Source organism: Eschrichtius robustus, chromosome 16 (assembly GCF_028021215.1).
Source record: "Eschrichtius robustus isolate mEscRob2 chromosome 16, mEscRob2.pri, whole genome shotgun sequence".
Classification (NCBI taxonomy): domain Eukaryota; kingdom Metazoa; phylum Chordata; class Mammalia; order Artiodactyla; family Eschrichtiidae; genus Eschrichtius; species Eschrichtius robustus.
Window position 1 is genome coordinate 82,919,605 of NC_090839.1, and position 23,350 is coordinate 82,942,954.

Consider the following 23,350-nt stretch of genomic DNA (forward strand, 5'->3'; position numbering starts at 1 on the left):
TCAAATTGTTACACCTTCCTTAGAATCTCTAAAATAATGCAATTAACCTATCAATAAGCTTGAATCTCCACTGAAATAGAAACATGACAAACAATTACTTCAGAATCCTCCCTTCCTGAAGATCCACAAACACTTTTTAATAACTTAACATGGTTTTTCCCAATTATTAACATACAATGCATTTTGTGTTAATTAAACCTTCACAGAATGCTATAGATTTTGATAACACACCTGCATGTATTATGCTTTTAGTGAAAGTAATAGATTTAAAAGAGAACAAAACATTGTGTTTTCAATGACTACTTAACATAAACATGTCCTTGCATTAATATGAATACAAACCACTTCACTACCTCTGAATATTTTTTGGAAAATATCCTAAGACTTTTGAAAGACTTTGCAAATGCATGAGGGATTTCACGAAGAGGCACAAAACTACACATTATAAATAAAGGACACAGCATAGAAGAAAATAATTTCATAGAAAACAGGAAAATTATTTGTATTTGGAATCCCAACTAAGAGCAAGATGATAAATGAAAGACACCTGAATTCAAATGCCAGATTCACTGCTTCCTAGTCATGTGATCCTGGGTAAAAATATACAGAAGAAATAAATTAAATGATAGCTAAATGTACTGACTGACTTCTAAATACTGCTTTAGCTGCTTTTCCGCAAGTCTAGCTATGTATCATTATCGATATTGTTCTGTTCTAAATTATTTTAATTAGGTCCTCTTTAAGTCAATAAAAAAGTGTATTTCTTAGGATTCCCACTGTATAGCATTTCTATTTTAAATAACATGCTTATTATTGACTTCTAATTTAACTAATTACATTATATTCGGGGAATTCTTTAAGGCTACCTGTGAACAAATATAAAAGTCAACTTTTGTAAAAGATCCATGTCTCGTAAATAAACATTTATTTGCTGGGTAAAGAGTTCTGGATATACAACAACTAGCTTATGTTTGTAAATTTCAGAGTTCAAATACTCTATTTACCATTCATAAGCATTCATCATTTGTTAAAATCTCCCACATGGCTGCATTTACAAATTTATCAATTGTATCAAATTATATCAATTCTTTATTTAGACTTTTGAGGCTACATTGTTAGGTATATACAAATTAATGATTATCCTATTAACTTAACGACTTATTAGTATATAAATTATATAGTCTTACTCTTCATATTTGTTATTTTTTTCTTTTTTGGCCTCAAATTAATATTACTAAACTTGGTTTCTTTTGGTTAATATTTGCCCAGCATACCTTCACATATCACTATACTACCAAATTATGTTGTTTACTTTTAAACATACATGTTATAATAGCAAATGACTTGGACTGTGTCATAAGATCAGCAGCACACTTCACTCGCACAACTCCAGGAGTGTCTAACAGTCACTGCAGACAAATCACTTTCCCAATGCTCACATCTGAGAACATCTTAGAGGAAAACTGACAGGTACACAGAGATGTGTCCAAGCCTATTTTGGAATATTGAAAGTTTTGGAAGAAAACATAAATGATTTTAAGTGCGAGAATGAACACATGAACTACAGTATAATCACACAGGTAACTGTCGCAAATGATAGTATTAAATCTGTACGTGATAAAAATGGTCAATCTCAAAAACTTGTACTGAATGACACACAAGAACATATACAAAACACATATACAGTATGATACCATTTAAGTCAAGCTTAAAAACTGAGAAAATGTAATACATAAAATGTAGGTGCCTGGATACACATACAAAGATGTTTCTGTGGGAATGTATATGCATTTAAAATATAAAATCGTTATCAGGAAGGACAACCCTCAATTTCAATAAAATGGTTAACTCAGGAAGAACACAGAAAAAAATGGGAATTGGAAGGGCCTAAAGAAGGGTGTCAATAACATAGTTAACATGTTATATCATGTAAAATTCAGTAAACCTGGGCAGATGTATATTATGTTTGTGGGTTTTAAACATTTTAAAAAAGCATTTTAGAAATACAGCCAGCCATCTGTATCCCTGCATTCAGCATCTGCAGAGTCAACCAACCATGGATCAAAAAATTGGGAACAAAAAAATCCCAGAAAGTTCCAAAATGCAAAATTTGAATTTGCAGCATGCTGGCAACTATTTAGATAGCATTTACATTGTATTAGATATTTAAGTTATCTAGACATGATTTAAATAAAGTATAGGGGTGGGTGTTTGTAGGTTATATTCAAATACTACACCGTTTTATATAAAGGACTTGATCATCTGTGGGTTTTGATACTGGGGGGTGGCCCTGGAACCAGTCCCCCTGTGGATACCAAAGGATGACTGTACAATACAGCAATGCAAATAAACGACCTATAAGTACACCCAACAAAATGTCTCACAAATTACATGTTTACAGAAGAAGCCCTATACATGCTGACAGATTCTATTTATATGAACTACAAAAACAGACAAAACTAACCTAGGTTGTTACAAATCAGGACAACGGTCTGCATTGGAAAGGGGCTGCCAGGAAAGGAGCCCAAGGGAAAAGGAGCTTCTAGCATAGTGATCCCTAACAACAGATCTTCAGAATGCATGAAGCAAAGTGAAAGAACTGGAAGGAGAAATAGACAGAGGCAGTTGGAGACTTCAATACTTTTGTAGTGGATAGAAGTAAAGAGAAACGTCAGTACAGATATAGCAGGTCTGAATGACCGTCAAGCAACCTTAACAAAGCTGAAATAACTGAAATTATACAAAGAATGTTCTCCAACCATAATGGAAATAAACTAAAAATCAGTAACAAAGCTACCTGACAAGTCCACAAGTATGTGGAGATTAAGACTACACTTCTACAGGGAATTCCCAGGCGGTCCAGTGGTTAGGGCTCTGCACTTTCACTGCCGAGGGCCTAGGTTCGATCCCTGGACAGGGAACTAGGATCCCACAAGCCATGTGGTGCGGCCAAAAAAAAAAAAAAAGAAAAAAAGAAAAAAAAAAGACTACACTTCTACGTTAACCAGAGGACAAAGGGGAAATTAGAAAATGTTTTGAAATGAATGAAAATAACCATAACAAAGTTTACAGGGTGCAGTTAACTAATGCTTAAGAGGGAAGTTTATGGCATTAAATGCTTACATTGGAAAATATTTCAATGATTTAAGCTCCCATCTTAAGAAACATAAAACAAAACCAAATTAAAATTAAAGCAACCAAAAAGAAAGAAAGAAAGAAACGCAAGAGCAAAAAATCACTGAAATTTTGTAAAAGCTAGATCTTTGAGGAAAAAAGAAAAAAATTGAGAAAGTTCTAGAGCAAGAGCAACGGTTCTCCACTGGACGTGATACTGTCCCCAAGGGACATATGGCAACGTCTGGAGACGTTGTGGATTGTCACAGCTAGGGAGATGCTACTGGTATACCTCTAGCAGGGAGGCCAGGGAGGATACGAAACATCCTACAATGCAGAGCATAAGACAGATACTGACAACAATGAATTGTCTGATCAAAATGTCAGTATTGCCAAGTTTTAAGACAAAGCCCTGAGCTAGAATGACCAATAAGAAACAAACAAAAAAAAGACACAAATTACTATAATTAAATTACTACAGACCCAGCAAACGTTAAAATTAAAAAAAAAGAAAGAAAACTTAGGACAAAGTAGACAAATTCCTTAAAAGACACAAACGGCCGACTCTTAATCAAGAAGAAATACATAACCCGAGCAGACCTACAATGATTAAAAGAAATTTTAAAATTAAAAAATGGAGCAAATTTTTAAACCTTCCATTAGAGAAACCTCAAGGTCCAGGTGGATTCATTGGGAAATTTTATCAAAAATATATAGAAATGGAATAATATCAATTCTACAAAAAAATTCTTCAAATATATCATTTCCCAATTCACTTAGGCCAGTATTACCAAAACCAAATAAGGACATTTACAAGAAAAGAAACTTCTAACTAATATCTCTTAAGAACATTTGAAAATGTTCTTAAGAGATATTAGTCAGAACCGACATTTGAAAATTAATGTTGATGGCCATTTTAACAGATTAAACGAGAAAAATGATGTAATCATCTCCAGAGATACAGAAAACACCTTTCACAAAATTCAACATCCAATCACCATAAAAAGTCTTTACAGGGCTTCCCTGGTGGCACAGTGGTTGAGAGTCTGCCTGCCAATGCAGGGGACACGGGTTCGAGCCCTGGTCTGGGAAGATCCCACATGCCGCGGAGCAACTGGGCCCGTGAGCCACAACTACTGAGCCTGCGCGTCTGGAGCCTGTGCTCCGCAACAAGAGAGGCCGCGATAGTGAGAGGCCCGCGCACCGCGATGAAGAGTGGCCCCCGCTCGCCGCAACTGGAGAAAGCCCTTGCACAGAAACGACCCAACACAGCCAAAAATAAATAAATAAATAAATAAATAAATAAATAAATAAATAATAAAAATAAAGGAATTCCTTTAAAAAAAAAAAAAAACTCTTTACAAACTCTGAACTGAAGGAAATTTCTTCAATCTGATGAAGGGCAACTACAAAAAACCTACAGCTTTCACAGAGAAAGAGTTCCTTCTAAAACTGCAAACAAGGTAAGGATGCCTACTCTCACTACTATTCAACGTAACACTGGAATGTTGAAGAGCTGGTGCAATTAACACAAGAAAATGAAAGGAAAGAAATAATACTGTCTACTTTCAAAATCCCAAAGATTTTTTCCCAAAGAGTTGCTATACTAATAAATGAATTTTAACTAGGTCACAAGATACAAGGTCCGTATGTAAAAGTCAGCTGTAGTTCTACATGTTAGCAATATAGTTGGAAGCTGAAACTGTAAAAGAACAGTACACCATTTACAGTAACACTGGAAAACATTAAATACTTACATATAAATTTTACAAAATATGTACAAGACCTGTATGCTGAAAACAAAGCACTGATGAAAGGAATCAAGAAAGAGCTAAATAGATAAGATACATATATCATGCTCATGAATCAGAAGATTCAATATTAAGATATTCAACCTAAATTAGTCTATAGATTCAGCACAATCTCCATCAAAACCCCCACGGGGGGGAAGGGGGAAGGACTTTCCTGGTGGTCCAGTGGTTAAGACTTCACCTTCCAATGCAGGCGGTGCGGGTTTGATCCCTGGTTGGGGAGGTAAGAAGATCCCACATGCCTCCGGCCAAAAAAACAAAACATAAAACAGAAGCAATACTGTAACAAATTCAATAAAGACTTTAAAAATGGTCCACATCAAAAAGAATTAAAAAATAAAAAAATAAATCTTGGGCTTCCCTGGTGGCACAGTGGTTAAGAATACACCTGCCTTGCACTGGCAAGGGACACTGGTTTGAGCCCTAGTCCGGGAAGATCCCACATGTCGTGGAGCAACTAAGCCCACGTGCCACAACTACTGAAGCCTGCGTGCCTAGAGCCCATGCTCTGCAACAAGAGAAGCCACCGCAGTGAGAAGCCCACGCACTGCAACAAAGAGCAGCCCTGCTCGCCGCAACTAGAGAAGCCTGTGCGAGGCAACAGAGACCCAACTCAGCCAAAAATAAAATAATTAAAAAAAAAAAAGTCCCCACAGGGCTTTTTGAACAAATCAATAAGCTGATTTTAAAAATTTATATGAAAAGGTAAAGGAGCTAAAATAGGCAAAATAATGTTGAAAAAGGATAATTTTGGTGGACTCTCACAATCTGATTTTAAGACTTATTATATAAACTATAGTCCTCCAGACAATGTAATTTTGGAAAAACATAGAAACAGATCAATGTAACAGAATATACTCGAGAAAACTGACAGAGATGTAAAGGTAATGCAATAGAAAAAGAACAGTCGTTGGGCTTCCCTGGTGGCGCAGTGGTTAAGAATCCGCCTGCCAATGCAGGGGGTGCGGGTTCGAGCCCTGGTCCGGGAAGATCCCACATGCTGCGGAGCAACTAAGCCTGTGCACCACAACTACTGAGCCTGTGCGCCACAACTACTGAGCCTGTGCTCTAGAGCCCGCGAGCCACAGCTACTGAAGCCTGTGTGCCACAACTACTGAAGCCCAAGAGCCTAGAGCCCGTGCTCTGCAACAAGAGAAGCCACCCCAATGAGAAGCCTGCAGACCACAACGAAGAGTAGCCCCCACTCGCCACAACTAGAGAAAGCCCGCCGACGCAGCCAAAAATAAACAAAACAAAAAAAAGAACAGTCATTTCAACAAAAGGTACTGGAAAAACTGGATATCTGTATGCCTTAAGTTTGAACCTGGTATTCTGCACACTATACAAAAATTAGGTCTAAACCAATCACAGACCTAAATGTAAAAACTATGAAAACTTTTATACGACACAGAAGAAAATCTTTGTGACACTGGGTCAGACCAAGATTTCTTAGCTATGATACTTAAGCACAACTCATATAAGAAAAAAAAAAAAAAAAAAAAAAGCACTAAGTTGGACACCATCAAATTAACCTATTTGCAAATCACATGACAGAGGACTTTTATTCAGAATATACAAAGAATTGTCAAAGCTTAATTATTAAGAGAAGTACCCAAACTGCATGGACTGTATCTCTCAGCCTAGATGAAAAACTAATAGTCTGGCTCCCACCTTCTTCAGCTGCACTTAAAATATTATCATTTCAGCAATCTTTTCCTCTATAAACATCTGATTTCCACTCTTATTACTTAAATCACTCACACTCCCTATTTCAAAGGGGGGAAAAAAAAGCTTCTATAATCCTGCCTAGTAATAGCAAAGCTAAAAAAGGCAATACCAAAGATAAAGGCAGACATTTTATTTTAAAAATTAAATATAATGTGCTAAAAAGATTTTATTAAACAGTATTTATTAAATATATGTTAGTAAGGTACCAACAACTGCTATAAAGGCTAAATATTTTCCAAATTTTTAACTTTTTAATTAAAAATCCTCAGAATTATCCCAACCTTTTAGCCATGTGATTACTAACATCACAAGCAATAAAATATTCAAATCTGACAGATAAAAGTTATGAAATTCAAATATCTATATACAGATATTCACATGATTACAAACAGAACAAATTTATTCATAACTTTTTTATAATACTCCAGAACTGATAAAGCCTTATCTTTTTAAATGAACTAATAAACCCATTAGGCAAAGGCACATTAAAACCAAAAAGAGGTATCATAAGACATCCACTGAAGTGGCTAAAAATAATAATGCGGACCATTCAAGTGCTGATAAGGACGTGGAGCCACTAGAACTATTGTCCCCGCTTATGGAAATGTACAATAGTAAAAGCACAGTGGAAAACAGCTTAAATACCTACCATATATCTCAGCTATTCCAGTTCTAGGGATCTACTCAAGAGAAATGAAGGCGTATTTCCAAACAAATGTTTCAGCACCTTTACTTTTAATAGCCCCAAACTGGAAACAACCAAAATGTCCATCAATAGACAGAGGGATAAACAAATTGTGGTACAGCCGAACAATGGAACAATAGCAATAAAATGGAATTTGCCATCAATATATGCCACACTATGGATGAAATTTCAGAACAATTATGTGGAATTTAAGAAGTCATAGCTCCCCACCCCAAGAAAACAGTACATACTTTATGATGATTCCATTTACATACATTTCTTAAAAATGCAAACTAATCTAAAATGATAGAAAACAGATCGGTGGTTGGCTGGGGAGGGCTGTGAATTACAAAGAGACTCAAGGGAACTTGAGGGTTATGGACATTTCTTTATCTTGACTGCAGTGAAGATAGTTTTATGGGTATATACATAAAACCAATCAGATCTTATACTTTAAATGTTTAATGTACTTTATGCATCTATAAAAATTAAACTTACCATGAACTATAGATGTTCTTCTAAACTAAAACCCATCAAAGCATAAAAGCAAACTGCATTGTGAAATTATGACCTTTAATTCCCTCTTGATAATCAAGCAGCTACAGAACAAGATGATAAATACCTAAAATTAATGTCTTATCTTTTATAGATTTTTAACATAGTGATAATGCAGTTATTTTTACTGCACAAATAGAGATATTAAACGTTTAGAAGACCTCTTATGCCTTGCAAATAACTGAAAATTCAAACTGAATTCTAAATTGTGCCACAACTTTTGCTTGTCCTTTTAAGAACATTAATGATTATTTAACATTTCCCCTGTAAACTGAGTTTATTTTAGTGCCCCATTTTTGAAATTTATTTTATTCCAGTGATAAATTACAAGTATACATGCTAGTCAAGGACCAAAGGACCAATCCATAAAATAGTATCTAAGGAATTCGGGCAATTAACGAATTTTAATTTTAACCACCGATAACTTCTGGAAAGAAAAATTGCATTAAACAGTATTACCTTGAATGTTATATTGATAGTAATCAGGATCTTCTGATTCTTCCTTTACTGTCACAGCTGCCATTTCCAGAGAAATGCCTGTAAAAACAAATTAAATTATTTTTTTTAATTAAATTATATAATTACACTTCAGGGCATTCAGACAGTATAGGGAAATCCCTTCTGCCCTCCTAATAATGCAGAATAATGCATACATATTTTAAAGGCTTTCAAAAGACAAAAGTTTGCTAGGCGCCAGGGGGACAAAAATAACCTAAAACCCAACCTAGACTACTATTACTAGCAGTGCTAGTGGTAGTACTAATAGTACTACCAACTACTAGTGTAGTAGTTTTAACCACACTACTAATATTCTGGCATTATTTAATCCTAAATTTGTTCTCTGACAAGTTCTGATCTTTGCAATTAAAGAAAATTAGTCACACTCTATTTTCACTCAATATTAAAAATATTTTTATAAATCACTGAAAATCACCTGCAAACATGAATTTTAATAACTCACTATTCCAGAGTAAATATGGCATAACCATTTTAATAATGAGACACATTAATTTTTTCCCCCCTCTTAATATATCTCTTTTTTAACAAGGGTAACAAATCATACCTTTCAGCATAACACTTTGCCCACAATGAGGATAAATAATTTGAAGTACACCTTTGTGGCCAGATATAAATGAGTGCATATTTTACAATTCCATGTAGAGGAAGGTCAAAATTAGAGAAAAGAAATTTATGTTTTTAAAATTCAAGTAATGTCAATTATCCCTCAAGAAAGTTGAAGAAAAATTAAAATGCACAAGCCTTAGGTTAAAAAAAAACACTCAAGCAAGTAGTTGATTTTGGGAGAAGAGTAATGAGAGGGGGAAGGAGAAGACCTTCTTGGGGTGTTATTAATGTTCTGTATCCATAAGTGTTAGGTTACAGGAGTGTGTACTTTTTATTTATTGAGCACATATACACTTATACTTTGCATACATTATACTTCAATTAAAAGTTTTAAGAAAGAAGATTCTTAACAAATTTTTTAATGAATTCTTAATAAAGATATATTCCCCATATACTCAAAAACAAAGAGCCCTTGGCTGGGGAGCCTCAAAGGGTTTCACAGGAGGGGCTTTCAGAAATGAAATGCTGATTTCACCAAATGGTTGCAGTTCCTACTCTCTCTCTTTCTCATCTGCCATGTCAGGAGTAGATGATACTCTCAGACAAGTTTAAGAAATCAACAGTGGATGGGTGTATGTACACAGTTCAGACTAAGATATCAGCTATAATCATACCAGTCCCATCATGGACTTAATATTGAGCTGGTGCTATGTGACTTTAGAAAGTTTGTACAGAGTATTTTCAACTGAAGAAATACTTCAAAAAGAGAGTTAGCTTGATACACTAAAGGACATTTATCCCTGAAGCCACAAGCAAAGGAGGGGGTTACTCTATGGACAGCAATCACCAATGGAAGGTTAGTTTGCTGCCAGAAGATGGTGGTAGGGAACTTGTCTGGAAACCCTGGGATTCTGTGGGGTGGCTAGTACTTCCATGCTCATTAGCAGAAGTTAATAGAAAATCAAAGCAAACAAAAAAGGCAGATCCATTGCGGAATGAAGGTTTGGGTCACCTCAACCAGGTAAAGAACCTTCTCGGATAGGGTCCTGGCTGAAGGCAAAGAAAACATAATATAATGCGTAATGAATTAAGAAAGGTATGAATTTTTGTGACAAGCTGCAGAAATGGGGACACTGCATGTTTTCTTCCTTGTTCGGAGTATGTGTGTTTCGGTAAATATTATATATTTGGTTATATTAACTGTTCTCTCTTATCCTTCCCATTATTATTTTACAAAAATTTTGTTGGAGGTTTCCTTTGCCGGTTAGCCTTTAGATAAGAGAATAAATAGGTTGGGGGTATATTTGAGGAGTAATTAACATAGCCCATGACTGGGCAGTAAATTAGTCTCCCAGAGACGGGTACCATGACTATTGGAACATTTTATCTCCTCGTTGTGAGGAGAGGGCAAAAATGGTTCCCTCTGTAGGAAAGGAAAGTTGCATCCCGTCAGATGGGACCGTTGTTTAGTTGTTACATGAAGGTTTAAATATGCGGAGGTGTGTGCGGATGCCAACCAGCCAAAGGGGTAGCCTGTATGAGTCATTGAGCTGCTGTCTCAGGTCCAGACCTGCCCTCTTAGACTCTTCTGAAGCATGGACTGCAAACCAGTTGGTTCCTTGAGAATCCCTGCCACAAGGGAATAGAGTAGGGAGGCTACAAGGCTAGAAGAGAGAAAAGGGACTTGCGCCTTTCTTTTGGCTTGCTGCATCCTGTTCCCATCAGGGTCACTCACTCCTTGGTATATTCCTTTAATCTAGTGAAAGCAGACCCTTCCCATAGCAACATCTGGATCCACCTTACAAGTTTTCCAACACAACCAGAACCAGTTTCAACATGTCCCCCACATACACCTTTACCATCCAAATAGTATCCCACCTTAGAAAACAGAATCGAAGTTTTAGGGGTGGCAGCCAATTCCTTGAGTCATTACTTACATGATACCTTAGAATATAGTCCTTTTTATTACAACTAATTAATCTGTAAATTTTTTCCATAACAATAACTGGTATGGTTCAAATAACTGGTATGGCTGTTTTCTCCTAAACAGACCACAACTGTTATGCCCAAGAAATATAAAAAATAAAATAAAATGGAAATTTTAAAAGAAACTGCAAGAAAAGTTAAGACACACACATACACACAAAAGAATATGAAGACAAAGTGTAGGGGCTTTCCTGGTGGCACAGTGATTGAGAATCTGCCTGCCAATGCAGGGGACACGGGTTTGAGCCCTGGTCTGGGAAGATCCCACATGCTGCAGAGCAACTGGGCCCGTGAGCCACAACTACTGAGCCTGCGCGTCTGAAGCCTGTGCTCCGCAACAAGAGAGGCCGCGATAGTGAGAGGCCCGCGCACCGCGATTAAGAGTGGCTCCCAGTCGCCACAACTAGAGAAAGCCCTCGCACAGAAACGAAGACCCAACACAGCCAAAAATAAAATAAAATAAATTAATTAATTTTTAAAAAAAAAGACAAAGTGTAAGGCAGAAAAAATAAACCTCTATGATAGTGATGTGTACTATTGTATCTATACTTAAGATGTATAAAGAATTCCAAAAATAAGATTTTTCTCCAGTCCGCATGTTTATTTTTGGATGCAAACTATTCAGAAGAGGAATATATAAATAAAGGGAAGAAGATTTGCGAAACGGTGATTTCAGCACAATAAACTAAAAACTAAACCGAAAATTGAAATTTCCTGTGACGTGGAAAAAAGGGGGGAAAGAAAAAAACTTCTGTAAAAGAAACAGAGCAATAGATTCAAATACTTACTCCCAAAAAGGAGAATTCAACACGGCCTGTCTTGCAGACCTCCCTAAAAATAACATACATAAAAAGTCTCATTCATTCACTCACATACACTCATACACACAGAATTCTTTCTCCCTATCCCAACAATTCATTCCAAATGCCGTTAGATTACGCTGACCAAGATAGGCAGCTGCATCGGGGAGGTTTGATGGTCCAAAGCAGGGTAGCAGAATGAGACTATTTATATGAGGGGGGGAGAGGAAACTGAGTAACACAGGTCTGGGAGACTGAGACAAATGGGGGACAAGCATGAGTGGTGACAGCCCAACGAAGGGTGCCAAAGTGTCAGCAAGGCAAGGAGGCTGGCAATAAGACATGGCTTACACGAAGTATGTAAACATACTGAGAATATCTGGCTGCTATGATTCTAACTGTGACAAAGAATACTCTCTAGGAAAGGGAGGGAAAAAACCTTGGGGTCTCAAGAGTGGAACTGAAGATATGGGCATGAAAAAAACATAGATGTAAATGGATGTACATATGTATATAATTATGTGTATGTAAATACAAATAAACAGATACCCTAGCTTTGTCCACTTAGAAGCAATGACATCCCAACTGCAATAAGAACATCTAGCACCTAGGTTATGATTTCTTAATAAATAACACTCTCCACAGTGAGGAACCACGGCTGACTCTAGTGCTGGATTAGGGAAAGAATAAGATGAACCCTAACAACCTTGCTTAGCAAAAAATTAAAAGTTCTCTAAAAACGATGGGGATATTTACAAACAACACAAGGAAAGGACACGGGGGACATCCTGAAGTGGTTCCCAATGGCCAAAGCAAGGACTATTTGCAAATCAAAATAAATAATGATAATAATGAATTGTAATACACTGAATAAAACAGAAGTATACTATAAAATAGAAATAGAGTGTACTCTAATATAAATGAATTAATTTTAAGTGGAAGTTTGATGAGTGGTATATATTTCCATAGTCTCAGAGAAACTCCCATGAATATAATAATTACAAAGGAAATACAACTAATATAAAGAAATTACAGTGGAGAAGCCTAGAAATACTAACTCTGGTCACATAAATAATACCTTCAGTAAAGGGATAAATAGAAAACAACTCCCACCTGATATGAAAGGAGAAAAAAAAACACGGCATCGTTTCTGTGCTATTTTTGCAAAAATCGCATTACATGAATCTAATCATGAGGAAATATCAGACACTTCCTTCAGAAGTGTCATGGTCATAGAAGACCAGAAAAGCCTGAGAAAGCTGAAGAAGCCATTAATGGGAAAGCAAACAAACCAACAAACCCAAAACTTGAAAAGGGTTTGAGAATTAGGAGTAATTTATCTTCCTTATTTTGATGATTATATTGTAGTAATGTGGGACAATATCCTTGCTTCTAAGAATCACACGCTGAAGTAGCTAAAAGAGTGATGGGGAGACACTGCTTCGGGAAAGATCCCTGGTGTCCTTGCTGCACACTAAACACACCTGGTGTTCTTGCTTTTCCCTCCCCACCAAAAAAAAAAGATAGGGTATCACATTGGCAACTTACTGTCAAATGGTACAGGAAAAAGGTCCTTATATTATACACGCAGGTTTTTTATTAGCTTGCAATAATTTCAAAATGTAACATTTTTAAATAAAAAGTTTAAGGCATTACAATATTATTCATTTCTTTCATCACATCTAGCTTTTCTCTAGCCAACAAGTAGTCTGTCTTATAGATATTTGTGCATCAGTGGATACAGACCTATGGCCTCACTGTGTTCAAAGACAACACAGAATTCACTAATGGAGCTGCGGGTTAATTGCTCTTTTTGCAAAGCAGCAATGGGTCAAAGAACATGTGCATCCCCGAATGAGAGATATTACCGAAGTATCTTCCATAAGACAGCAATAATTATTACACACATCCAGAATTTTTAAAACTGCCTGTTTCTCTACACCATGACTGAGACTGGGTATAAACAGAATTTAATGTCTGCCAATCTGCTGAGTGCAAAACTTTATCTTTCTTGGATTTTTATCTCCATTTCTTTAACTAAACTGAGCATTTTCTCTTGAATCTTTGGTCATTTATTTCTTGGATTAGCTCTTTCTAAGTCAAGTAAAACAACCCTTTCTCATTTGTCTTGCAAATAGCCATTCCCTGTTTCTTACATGTCCTTTGATACATTTTGGTTGATTTTGCCATACAAAATTTTTAGAATTTTTCCTTAGTCAAATTTTATTGCTTAGAAAGCTTTCAAAGGATTATTAAATTTTTTTTCAATCATTTTTAATCTAAGTTGTTATTATCTGCAGACTTTTTAACACTTCTTGAAGTAGAATAGATTATGGATGTTTTGTTTTTAGTAGTTTTCTAGTTGATTCTCTTTAGTGTTCTGTATACATAATCTTATCACCTGTAAAAGTTAATGGTACCCTGCATTTTCTACTTACTTACTGTTATTTGTAATGGTTTGGACATCTGGAACACTGGTAAGAAACATGAGAATGTGCTAGTGTCTTACGAGGAGTGCTTCTTGTGGTTCACTATTAAACACAATGAGGGGGTGGCATTTACAATTATACATAATATTCCACCCAATCATGTTAAGAATTTCTGCTGCCTTTCATCATCTACCTAAATAATATATTATTTGTAATTAGTTCAATAACATAAGTGAATTAAGAGATTTTCTAATAAAATCATCCTCATGTTCCTAGATGAACTCTAAATCTGAAATTCACTGTATAAGGTAATTTCTGAAGTCATCTGAGAGGACAGCAAAAGCCCCACAGTGACAGGCCCTGCAACAGTGAAAATCAGATGTAACACAACGTAATACCAATTGGCATCCATCCTCTGCAAGAGGTCGAACAGGAGACAGCATAGTTTATATGTGCCTTTAGTAAGAAAAAGCCGTAAAAATCCATTTTTTCCTTACCAATCACCAAGACTAATTTAAAAATATATCCCTAGTAATAATATGATGACCTTTAAAAATTATATATTATTTTTAAAAGATGAAGTTGCTTTCATTCTGACTCTTATCATAGAACCAGAATAACAATAAATTATTACAATAAAATTGTAATCAAGTCAGGAAGACCTGTATGTTTTTAAAATAAGCAAAAATACTCTGCCTTAGAAATGGAACATGGCAAGAACGCAAACATTAAGTAAAATATCCAAGACAATGCTCAGTTCTAAACGAACCTGAATGGTAAAAATCAATTTACCTCTATGATAAAAGTGGGGAAAAGGGAAGAAGTATTGGAAACAAGTGGTAAAGTAATTATATTCTCATTTTCCACGTTAATAGGCAACAAAAAAACCCAAACCTTAAAACTGCATGAAGGGCTTCCCTGGTGGCACAGTGGTTAAGAATCAGCTTGCCAATGCAGGGGACACGGGTTCGAGCCCTGGTCTAGGAAGATCCCACATGCCGCGAAGTGACTAAGCCCGTGCGCTACAACTACTGAGCCTGCGCTCTAGAGCCCATGAGCCACAACTACTGAGCCTACGTGCCACAACTACTGAAGCCCGTGTGCCTAGAGCTCCGTGTTCCGCAAAAAGAGAAGCCACCGCAATGAGAAGACAGTGCACCGCAACAAAGAGTGGCCCCTGCTCGCCACGACTACGGAAAGCCTGTGTGCAGCAACGAAGACCCAATGCAGCCAAAAATAAATAAAATAAAAAGTAAATAAATTTTTAAAAAAAACCTACATGAAATACAGTATGGTACTGGCCTAAGAGTAGGCATTAGAGTTCAGTGGAATACAGTTGAATGTGCAGAAGTAAACTTGGTCAATTGATTTTTGACAAACATGCCAATAAGGCAATCCAATGGAGAAAGTGTCTTTTCACAAATGATGCTCGGACAACAGGATATTCACATGATAAGTGTGATAAATGATAAATTTAGACCCTTACATCACAACATGCACAAAAATTAACTGAAAATTGCTCTTAGACCGAAATATAAGAGTTAAAACTGTAAATTCAGGAAGAAAGCCTAAGTATAAAAATCGTTATGACTTTAGGTTGGGCAAAGATTTTCTAGATGTAACACCAAAGGCACAAGTGACAGAAGAAAAACTTGGAAAACTGGATCAAAATTAAAAACTTCTAGGCTTCGAAGGACATCATTAAGAAAAGAAAAGCCACAGGACTTCCCTGGTGGCGCAGTGGTTAAGAATCTGCCTGTCAGTGCAGGGGACACGGGTTCGAGCCCTGGTCCGGGAAGATCCCACATGCCGCGGAGCAACTAAGCCCGTGCGCCACAACTACTGAGCCTGCACTCTAGAGCCCGCGAGCCACAACTACTGAGTCCGCGCGCCACAACTACCGAAGCCCACGCGCCTAGAGCCCGTGCTCCACAACAAGAGAAGCCACCGCAGTGAGAAGCCCACGCATCACAATGAAGAGTAGCCCCCGCTCACCGCAACTAGAGAAAGCCCGCACACAGCAACAAAGACCCAATGCAGCCAAAAATAAATAAATAAATAAATTTATAAAAAGAAAACCATATGAAATAGTATGAGAATGACATTTAAAAATAAGGAATTACTAAGCAATACTTTGTAATGGGGAAGAATCTAAATATGGGAAAAGAATCTAAAAAAAAAAGGGACTTCCCTAGTGGTCCAGTGGTAAAGAATCTGCCTTCCAATGCAGGGGATGCGGGTTCCATCCCTGGCTGGGCAACTAAGGCCATGTGAAACAACGACCGAGCTCGCATGCGGCAAACTAGAGCCCACACACAACTAGAGAGACAGAGGGGAAAAAAAAAAAAAAAAACCCGCATGCCACCATGAAGAGCCTGCACACCTCAACAAAAAAGATCCTGCATGCCGCAACCTAGACCCAACAAAGCCAAAAAAAAAAAAAAAAAAATCTATAGAAGAGTGGATATATGTGTACGTATAACTGATTCACTTTGCTGTACACCTAAAACTAACACTGTAAATCAACTATACTCTAATAAAAATTTTTTAAATAAATAAATAATAAAAATGAAAATAAAGAATTAAATACCAAAAACAGCTTACAGTTAAAGACAGTTTCCCTGGGGAGTAAAAAAAATGGGAATGCAATGGGAAAAGGCAGAGTCAAGACGATATTATATTGATTTTTGTAAAAAGCACTATAGGACTAGATGACATTTATTATTATTATTCCTGTGTAATTGGAAAAAACTATTAATAAATTTTGTCTATAAATGTGTAATTAGTAATGAATTTCTAGCTACCACTTTGTCAAACAAATTACTATCTTGGGGTTTTAGAATAATATAGTAACATTAACAACGTCACCTTTGGAATAAATTTGTTCTGTCTACTTCTCACCAAAGCAATAAGTAATGAGTCAAAATACAACCTTCTACGTTAAGGAAAAGGCTTCTTACATTTCATAATTGAGTCTAAAAGCACAAGTACATACCAGAATCTTCTGTGGGTTCAGTTTTCACTTTGATGGAGCCACAACTGAAAGGAAAAGAAGCCCTGATGAAGCGCTGTATTGTGAGGGCCACTCACACGGTGCTCAGATGCCCCGGATCTCACTGTATAAACTCATTCACCTGAGCAAGCTCAATGCAAAACTGACTCACTTTAAAATTTACATATTTATTTCTTGCATAAATAACCTGTCAACTGAATTTAGTACTTTAATTCCAATCAACCATATGGGAGGGAAAAGTATAATAAAACAACACCGAGTAGCAAATCCCATCTTACTATAAGGTCTTCCTATTCACAATGTGGTCATCAGACCAATCACATCAGCTTCACACAGGAACTATTACCATTCAAAACTACTAAGTTAAAAAGTGCATTTTCACAGGACCTCCAAAGGATTCAACTGCATTATTAAACATCAAGATGTGTGACACAGGGCTTTTTAATATTCTAATACCTCAATAATCTAAACACTAAAACTTGCTGAGGTGTAGAGGTTCATTAGTACTAATGAGATATGCTTTACCTTCCACCTGGAGATAGCATTGACCTTTCAGCATCTGTTACCGTCACTCGACCACCTATGTACAAAAAAAATTAGATTTAGATTTTTCCAATACTTGAAGTATGACTAATATTTCCAAAGGTCCTAAATACAGAATGACCTGGGGAAGGGAGTTCACAGCTCTGGGTCATCAGAATGAGTATGGTGTTAGTTTAAGAGTGTCCTTCGTTCTCCCCTGTTAGGAAGATAATTAGGGATGATAATCACCTAACAGCTTTTATCCCCTCAACCCTCCAGAACCCTCCCTTTAATGGGAAAGCTCTTATTCTTATCAGTGAAACAAATACACCAATACACTATTCCTGAATAAGACAATACCGATGTTATAAATGATGCCAGATTTCTATTAAGAGTAGATCTGGATCAGAAAGAAGCACCGGGAAACAGTAACTGCTAACAGGTACAGTGTTCTTCTTGAGGGGATGAGACAGGGTGATAGCTGTACGTCTTATAAATATCCTAAAACCCACTGAATTACACAACATAAAATAGGGAATTTTATGTTTGTGAAAGTAAAAAAGGAAAGACGGACCCCCCCCCAACCCCCGCCCAAATGGTGACAAAGATGTAGAACAACTAGAATTCACACACTGCTGCTGGGAGCGTAAACTGGAACAACCACATTGAAAGCCAGTTTGTCAGTGTCTTAAAAAGGTAACTATGTAACTATCTACCATATGATCTCACTATTCCCTTTCAGGTATTTACCCAAGAGAAATGAAAATATATGCCCACATAAAAACCTGCCCTCAAATATCATAGTGGCTTTCTTTATAACATGGAAAAGACTCTGACAAGTACAGGTTTCTGGTAACTGACTGTACTGCTGAACTGAATGAATAAGCATTTTCAGAACTCTAATGAAAAACTGATGAACTCATAAAAGTGTTAACAAAAGATCAAGATGAAAAAAAAAATTAATTACATGGGACTGAGTGAACTGATGAGGATGAGTATAATTTTTGTGACTTTCTGTCTGAATTAAAAAAAAAAAAAAATCCCACAAGGACTCGGAGGCAAAGAATATACAAATCAATTTTCACTGCAAAGTAAAGGAGCTGTTGCAGTGGAGGATTACTGGACTGAATGTCAATATTATGACATAGTATGAGTGTGTTTCATGTTTGGTAATTGCAATCATTGTTGCTTTTGTTGTGGTCATCCATGTACAATGCTTGGTGTCAGTCTATTTATCTCTTGTAAAAATAAAATACAGTGTGTGTGTGTGTGAAAAAAAAAAAACACCTGCCCTCAAATATCATAGTGGCTTTCTTTATAACAGCCAAGAAATGGAAACCCAAATATTCATGGGCAAGAGAATGAGTAAATAAATTGTGGTATATCTATACAATGGAACACTAATCAGCAATAAAAAAAAAATAACTACCAATACATGAAACATGGATAAATCGCACAACAAGAAGCAAAACAAACAAACAAAAAAGAGTACATACTATAAGATTCCATTTCTGTTAAAAAAAAAAAAACCTAGAAAATGCAGACACATCTATGCTGATGACAAAAAGATGAGTGATTGCCTGGGGACGAGGCAGAGAGAAGAAAAGAAGAATTACCAAGGGGTGTGAGGAAGCCTGTGGGTGAAGGACGTTTCATTACCCTGATTGCAGTGATGGTTTTCACAGAATATTCATGTGTCAAAACTTAACTGTACACTTTAAATAAGTGTAGTTTATTGTATGTCAATTGTATCTCAATAAGCCTGTTAAAAAATTTTTACACTGGAAAATACAATCCCATTACAATCGCAACTTTTCAATTACTTTGAAAGCTGGTACGGCAAAAGAGCTGAGTCATACAAACCCACCCACTTGGATAACTCATTATTATAAAACACCCTATAGAAATATTCTTTAATTAACCACCAGGCCCCAATGTTTCAGAACAAGTTTCTAGAATCAAAGACCTCATAAAATACGAGTAGCAAACTAAGGATACTTAGTTTACTTAGTATACTTAGAGTACTTCAGGGAAAAAAATACTGATCACGAAAAAGTGAATTTTAAGTGTGACAAATAAATCTACACTTTCTCAATCTTAAAACGGGCATATACAAAAACCAAGAGCTAACATCATAGTGGTGAAAGCCTGAATGCCTTCCACCTAGTACCAAGAGCAAGGCGATGTATGCTACGGCCACTTCTACTCAATACTGCATTGGACATCCTTGCCAGAGCAACAAAATTAAAAAATAAAAAGCATTCAGATTGCGAAGTAAACTATCTTGATTTACATACAACATGACTCACTGTAGAAAGTCCAGAAATAAACAGGGTCAACTAAGTTGCCAAAGCAATTCCATATACTACAGGGACTATATACTTAAAATGTGTGAACTTTATGGCATGTCAACTATACCTCAACAAAGTTTCTAAAATATTAATCTTTTTATCATCGTGAGAATAACAAAGGTTACTTATCAGAAAACAATATACACTTGGGTGTCTATATATTATTTTGCCCTTTCATGTTTACGTTGCTTAAGGGGTTGCCAATGACAACGGTTATTTCCTTTTAAAAGTCTCAAATAACCCTGGCTCCAAAGGGTACTAGTCTTCTAAATATCCCTTTTCCCTTCAAATGGAATGTCTGGCCTTCCCAGAAGGAAGTCCTATTGAAATCCTCTTCTTTCTTCAAGGACCCATCTTAATGCCCTCTTCCTCATAAACATCTTCCTGGGCTTCCTCCAACGAACCTCCACTAACCATTCCTACAACGTGTACGCTGTGCTCTTCTTGTGGTGACTTTACGGGTTTTTATCTCCACCACTAGACTACCAGCACTAAAAAGCTTTAATGCTTATACATGGTTTTGTATCCCCTCCTCACCCAATCTTATGCCCAATATTTCCGTGCCTGCTCAGTGAACACTATGTAAATTAAATCACTCATAATTCTGGGAAATGAGGGCAGATCCAGGATATGACCTTACACATTGCAAACATAAAACCTTGAATACATCATAAAGCAAGCAGCTGAGTTGAAAACAAAAAACAAGTCTCTGGTTTTTCAGCTCGATGACTTTTCACTGGTTTATATAAACATCATAACACTCCACTCCAAAATGCCTTACAACATATTCTCAAAGAAAATAAAGGAGAAATCATTAAAATGTATTAAATTTGACACAACAGGTTTAGGAACCCATCCTGTTATCATGTAAGCAAAACAATCACTTACCTAGGAGCTTCTTTGGCTCTAGGAAAGGTCTGCATTAAAACAAAACAAAAACTAAACGTAAATACACAAAATTACCATAAAGCATAAATTTAAATGACTTCTACAGTAAACAAGAATTTTAAAAACATATTAACATAACTTAAATATTCAACTTTATGGGAATAAACTGTTGAGGGCAAGGGAAAAAGTACTTCACCTCTTAATGATAAATGAAATCCCTGCTTTGTTCTCCAAAATCCACTTCAGGGTTGCAAGATCATAGTTTTCAGGGTGTTTAAAGGATACTCCTTCTGGAAGCCCCTGAACCACCACAGCTGACTGATCTCGTAGCATCTTTTCATATGGGACAGGTACCACTGTTGATTTGCCTAAAGCTTTCCCTGAGGTTAAGAGACAGGGATGAGGTAAAAAAAAAAGGATAATCATTAAATGGTAAGATTTGAAAAAACTAAACCAACATTAGTTATCATGGCTTAACAGATGGTATTCGTGGGGTTCTTTTGGTTTTTTTTGGCCACGCGGCTTACAGGATCTCAGTTCCCCAACCAGGGATTGAACCCAGGCCACAACAGTGAAAGCCCGAAATCCTAACCGCTAGGCCACCGGGGAATTCCCTGGCATTCATATTTTTGTAATATCTGATTTCAAAACTACTTTCAAATACTATAGGGCCCTATTCCCATGTTAGCAGAAGTCTAAACCTGAAATGAATTCAAAAGGCCAAAATGAAAAAGATATAAAACACTTACATAAAACCCACACAAAAGGAAAGGAACAATGGCCCCACCCTGGTATAACACAATCTTTTCATATGCAATTCAGCCTCAGAACACGGCACCCTGACAAACCCAACTGTTACCATAACATACCAGGCAGTTTTTGGCTAATATTCTCATTGAAAACTTATTAGATAAACACACGCTACATTCACAAATGAATATATCCTGTCAGCTGTCTGTGTGTATCAGTGAGCCCACACATGCTAGAAACTCCATTCCCCAGAGTTGAGTTTTACCTACAATCTCACAGCGCAACCTATTATCCTCCCCCTCTTTCCCTTATTCTTAAAAAGACCTGTTTACTGCATAATTAGACTAACAAAAGGTGGTTTTTCCCTGGGATTTGGCAGGACCAGCACACATGTCAAACATAAACAGCCCTCTTTAGGTGACTGTGACGTGTACTGTAGTTTCTCTGGTGGGGATGCTGACAGAGGGGAAGCTATGCATGTGCGGGGCAGGGTCATGTGGGAAATCTCTGTACCCTCCTCTTAATTCTGCTGTGAACCTTAAAACTGCTCTTTAATTAAAAACAAAACAAAACCTCTAACAGCTACATTTATTTCTGGGCTCCCACAAACTGGAACTAGAAAGTAAGGTCATTTCCATAAAATCTACTTTATCCAAAAAAAAGAAGAAGAAAAGAAAGGTCATTTGTAATGTTAACCCAATATTTGGGAATTAACCCATTCATTTGTAAAAAGTATGTTACATGAATGTTAAGTCAATTATGTGATCTGCCCTTTAGAAAAGTCAACTGTATAACATATCTTTTAGAAAATTCAAGTGTATAACCCTACCATAGCAAAAGCAGAAATAGTCCTCAACTGTTTTTCTGAGTGTTTCAATCTCTACAGCATCTACATTCATTCGATTTGCCTGCGTTGTTGATTTCATTTTATGCATCTCTGCAGCCTTTTCTTCTTCTTCAACACCTGTAAAATATTAATGATATATAAGGTCCATATCCATTATCTTAATATTTGATTTTTTACTAAGAATATTTTTTCATAATACTAACATTTATGATTTGACAGAAAGGAAAGGGAGGAGGAGGAACTTTAAAAATAAACACCTAGGGGCTTCCCTGGTGGTGCAGTGGGTGGGAGCCCACCTGTCAATGCAGGGGACACAGGTTCGATCCCTGGCCTGGGAGGATCCCACGTGTCATGGAGCAACTAAGCCCATGCGCCACAACTACTGAGCCTGCACTCTGGAGCCCACCTGCAGCAACTGCTGAGGCCCGCGCACCTAGAGCCCGTGCTCCGAAGCGGGAGAGGCCACCGCAATGAGAAGCCCGCGCACCACAACAAAGAGTAGCCCCTGCTTGCCGCAACTAGAGAAAGCCCGCACACAGCAACGAAGACCCAACGCAGCCAAAAATAAAAATAAATAAAATCTTAAAAAAATAAAAAAATAAAAAATAAATAAACACCTAAAAGACATAAATGACTTGAATGGAAATGATAAGAAATGGTGATTATCTCTGAAATAAGAGTAGCTATAACCATTCTACAAAGTAAAAATTAGGTAACAGTAGTTTGAAAATGGAAAGATACCTTAAGACTAACTACAAGCTTGAATATGGGAAGATTATCACCACAAAAAACATTCTTGTTGCAAA

The 23,350-nt window shown here is 36.7% G+C and overlaps 1 protein-coding gene across 4 annotated transcripts in view; it reads right to left on the bottom strand.

The window, feature by feature from the left end:
• Nucleotides 1-23,350, bottom strand: part of GTF2I (general transcription factor IIi) — a 96,099-nt gene that overhangs the window by 46,521 nt on the left and 26,228 nt on the right. For all 4 annotated transcript variants that reach the window (XM_068524992.1, XM_068524991.1, XM_068524989.1 and 1 more), the window contains 6 exons: nucleotides 22,527-22,661; nucleotides 21,144-21,327; nucleotides 20,948-20,976; nucleotides 17,712-17,766; nucleotides 17,169-17,212; nucleotides 8,353-8,430 (listed from right to left, as the gene is read on the bottom strand). In XM_068524992.1, the coding sequence (XP_068381093.1) occupies nucleotides 8,353-8,430; nucleotides 17,169-17,212; nucleotides 17,712-17,766; nucleotides 20,948-20,976; nucleotides 21,144-21,327; nucleotides 22,527-22,661 (525 nt within the window). The remainder of the gene's footprint in view (nucleotides 1-8,352; nucleotides 8,431-17,168; nucleotides 17,213-17,711; nucleotides 17,767-20,947; nucleotides 20,977-21,143; nucleotides 21,328-22,526; nucleotides 22,662-23,350) is intronic.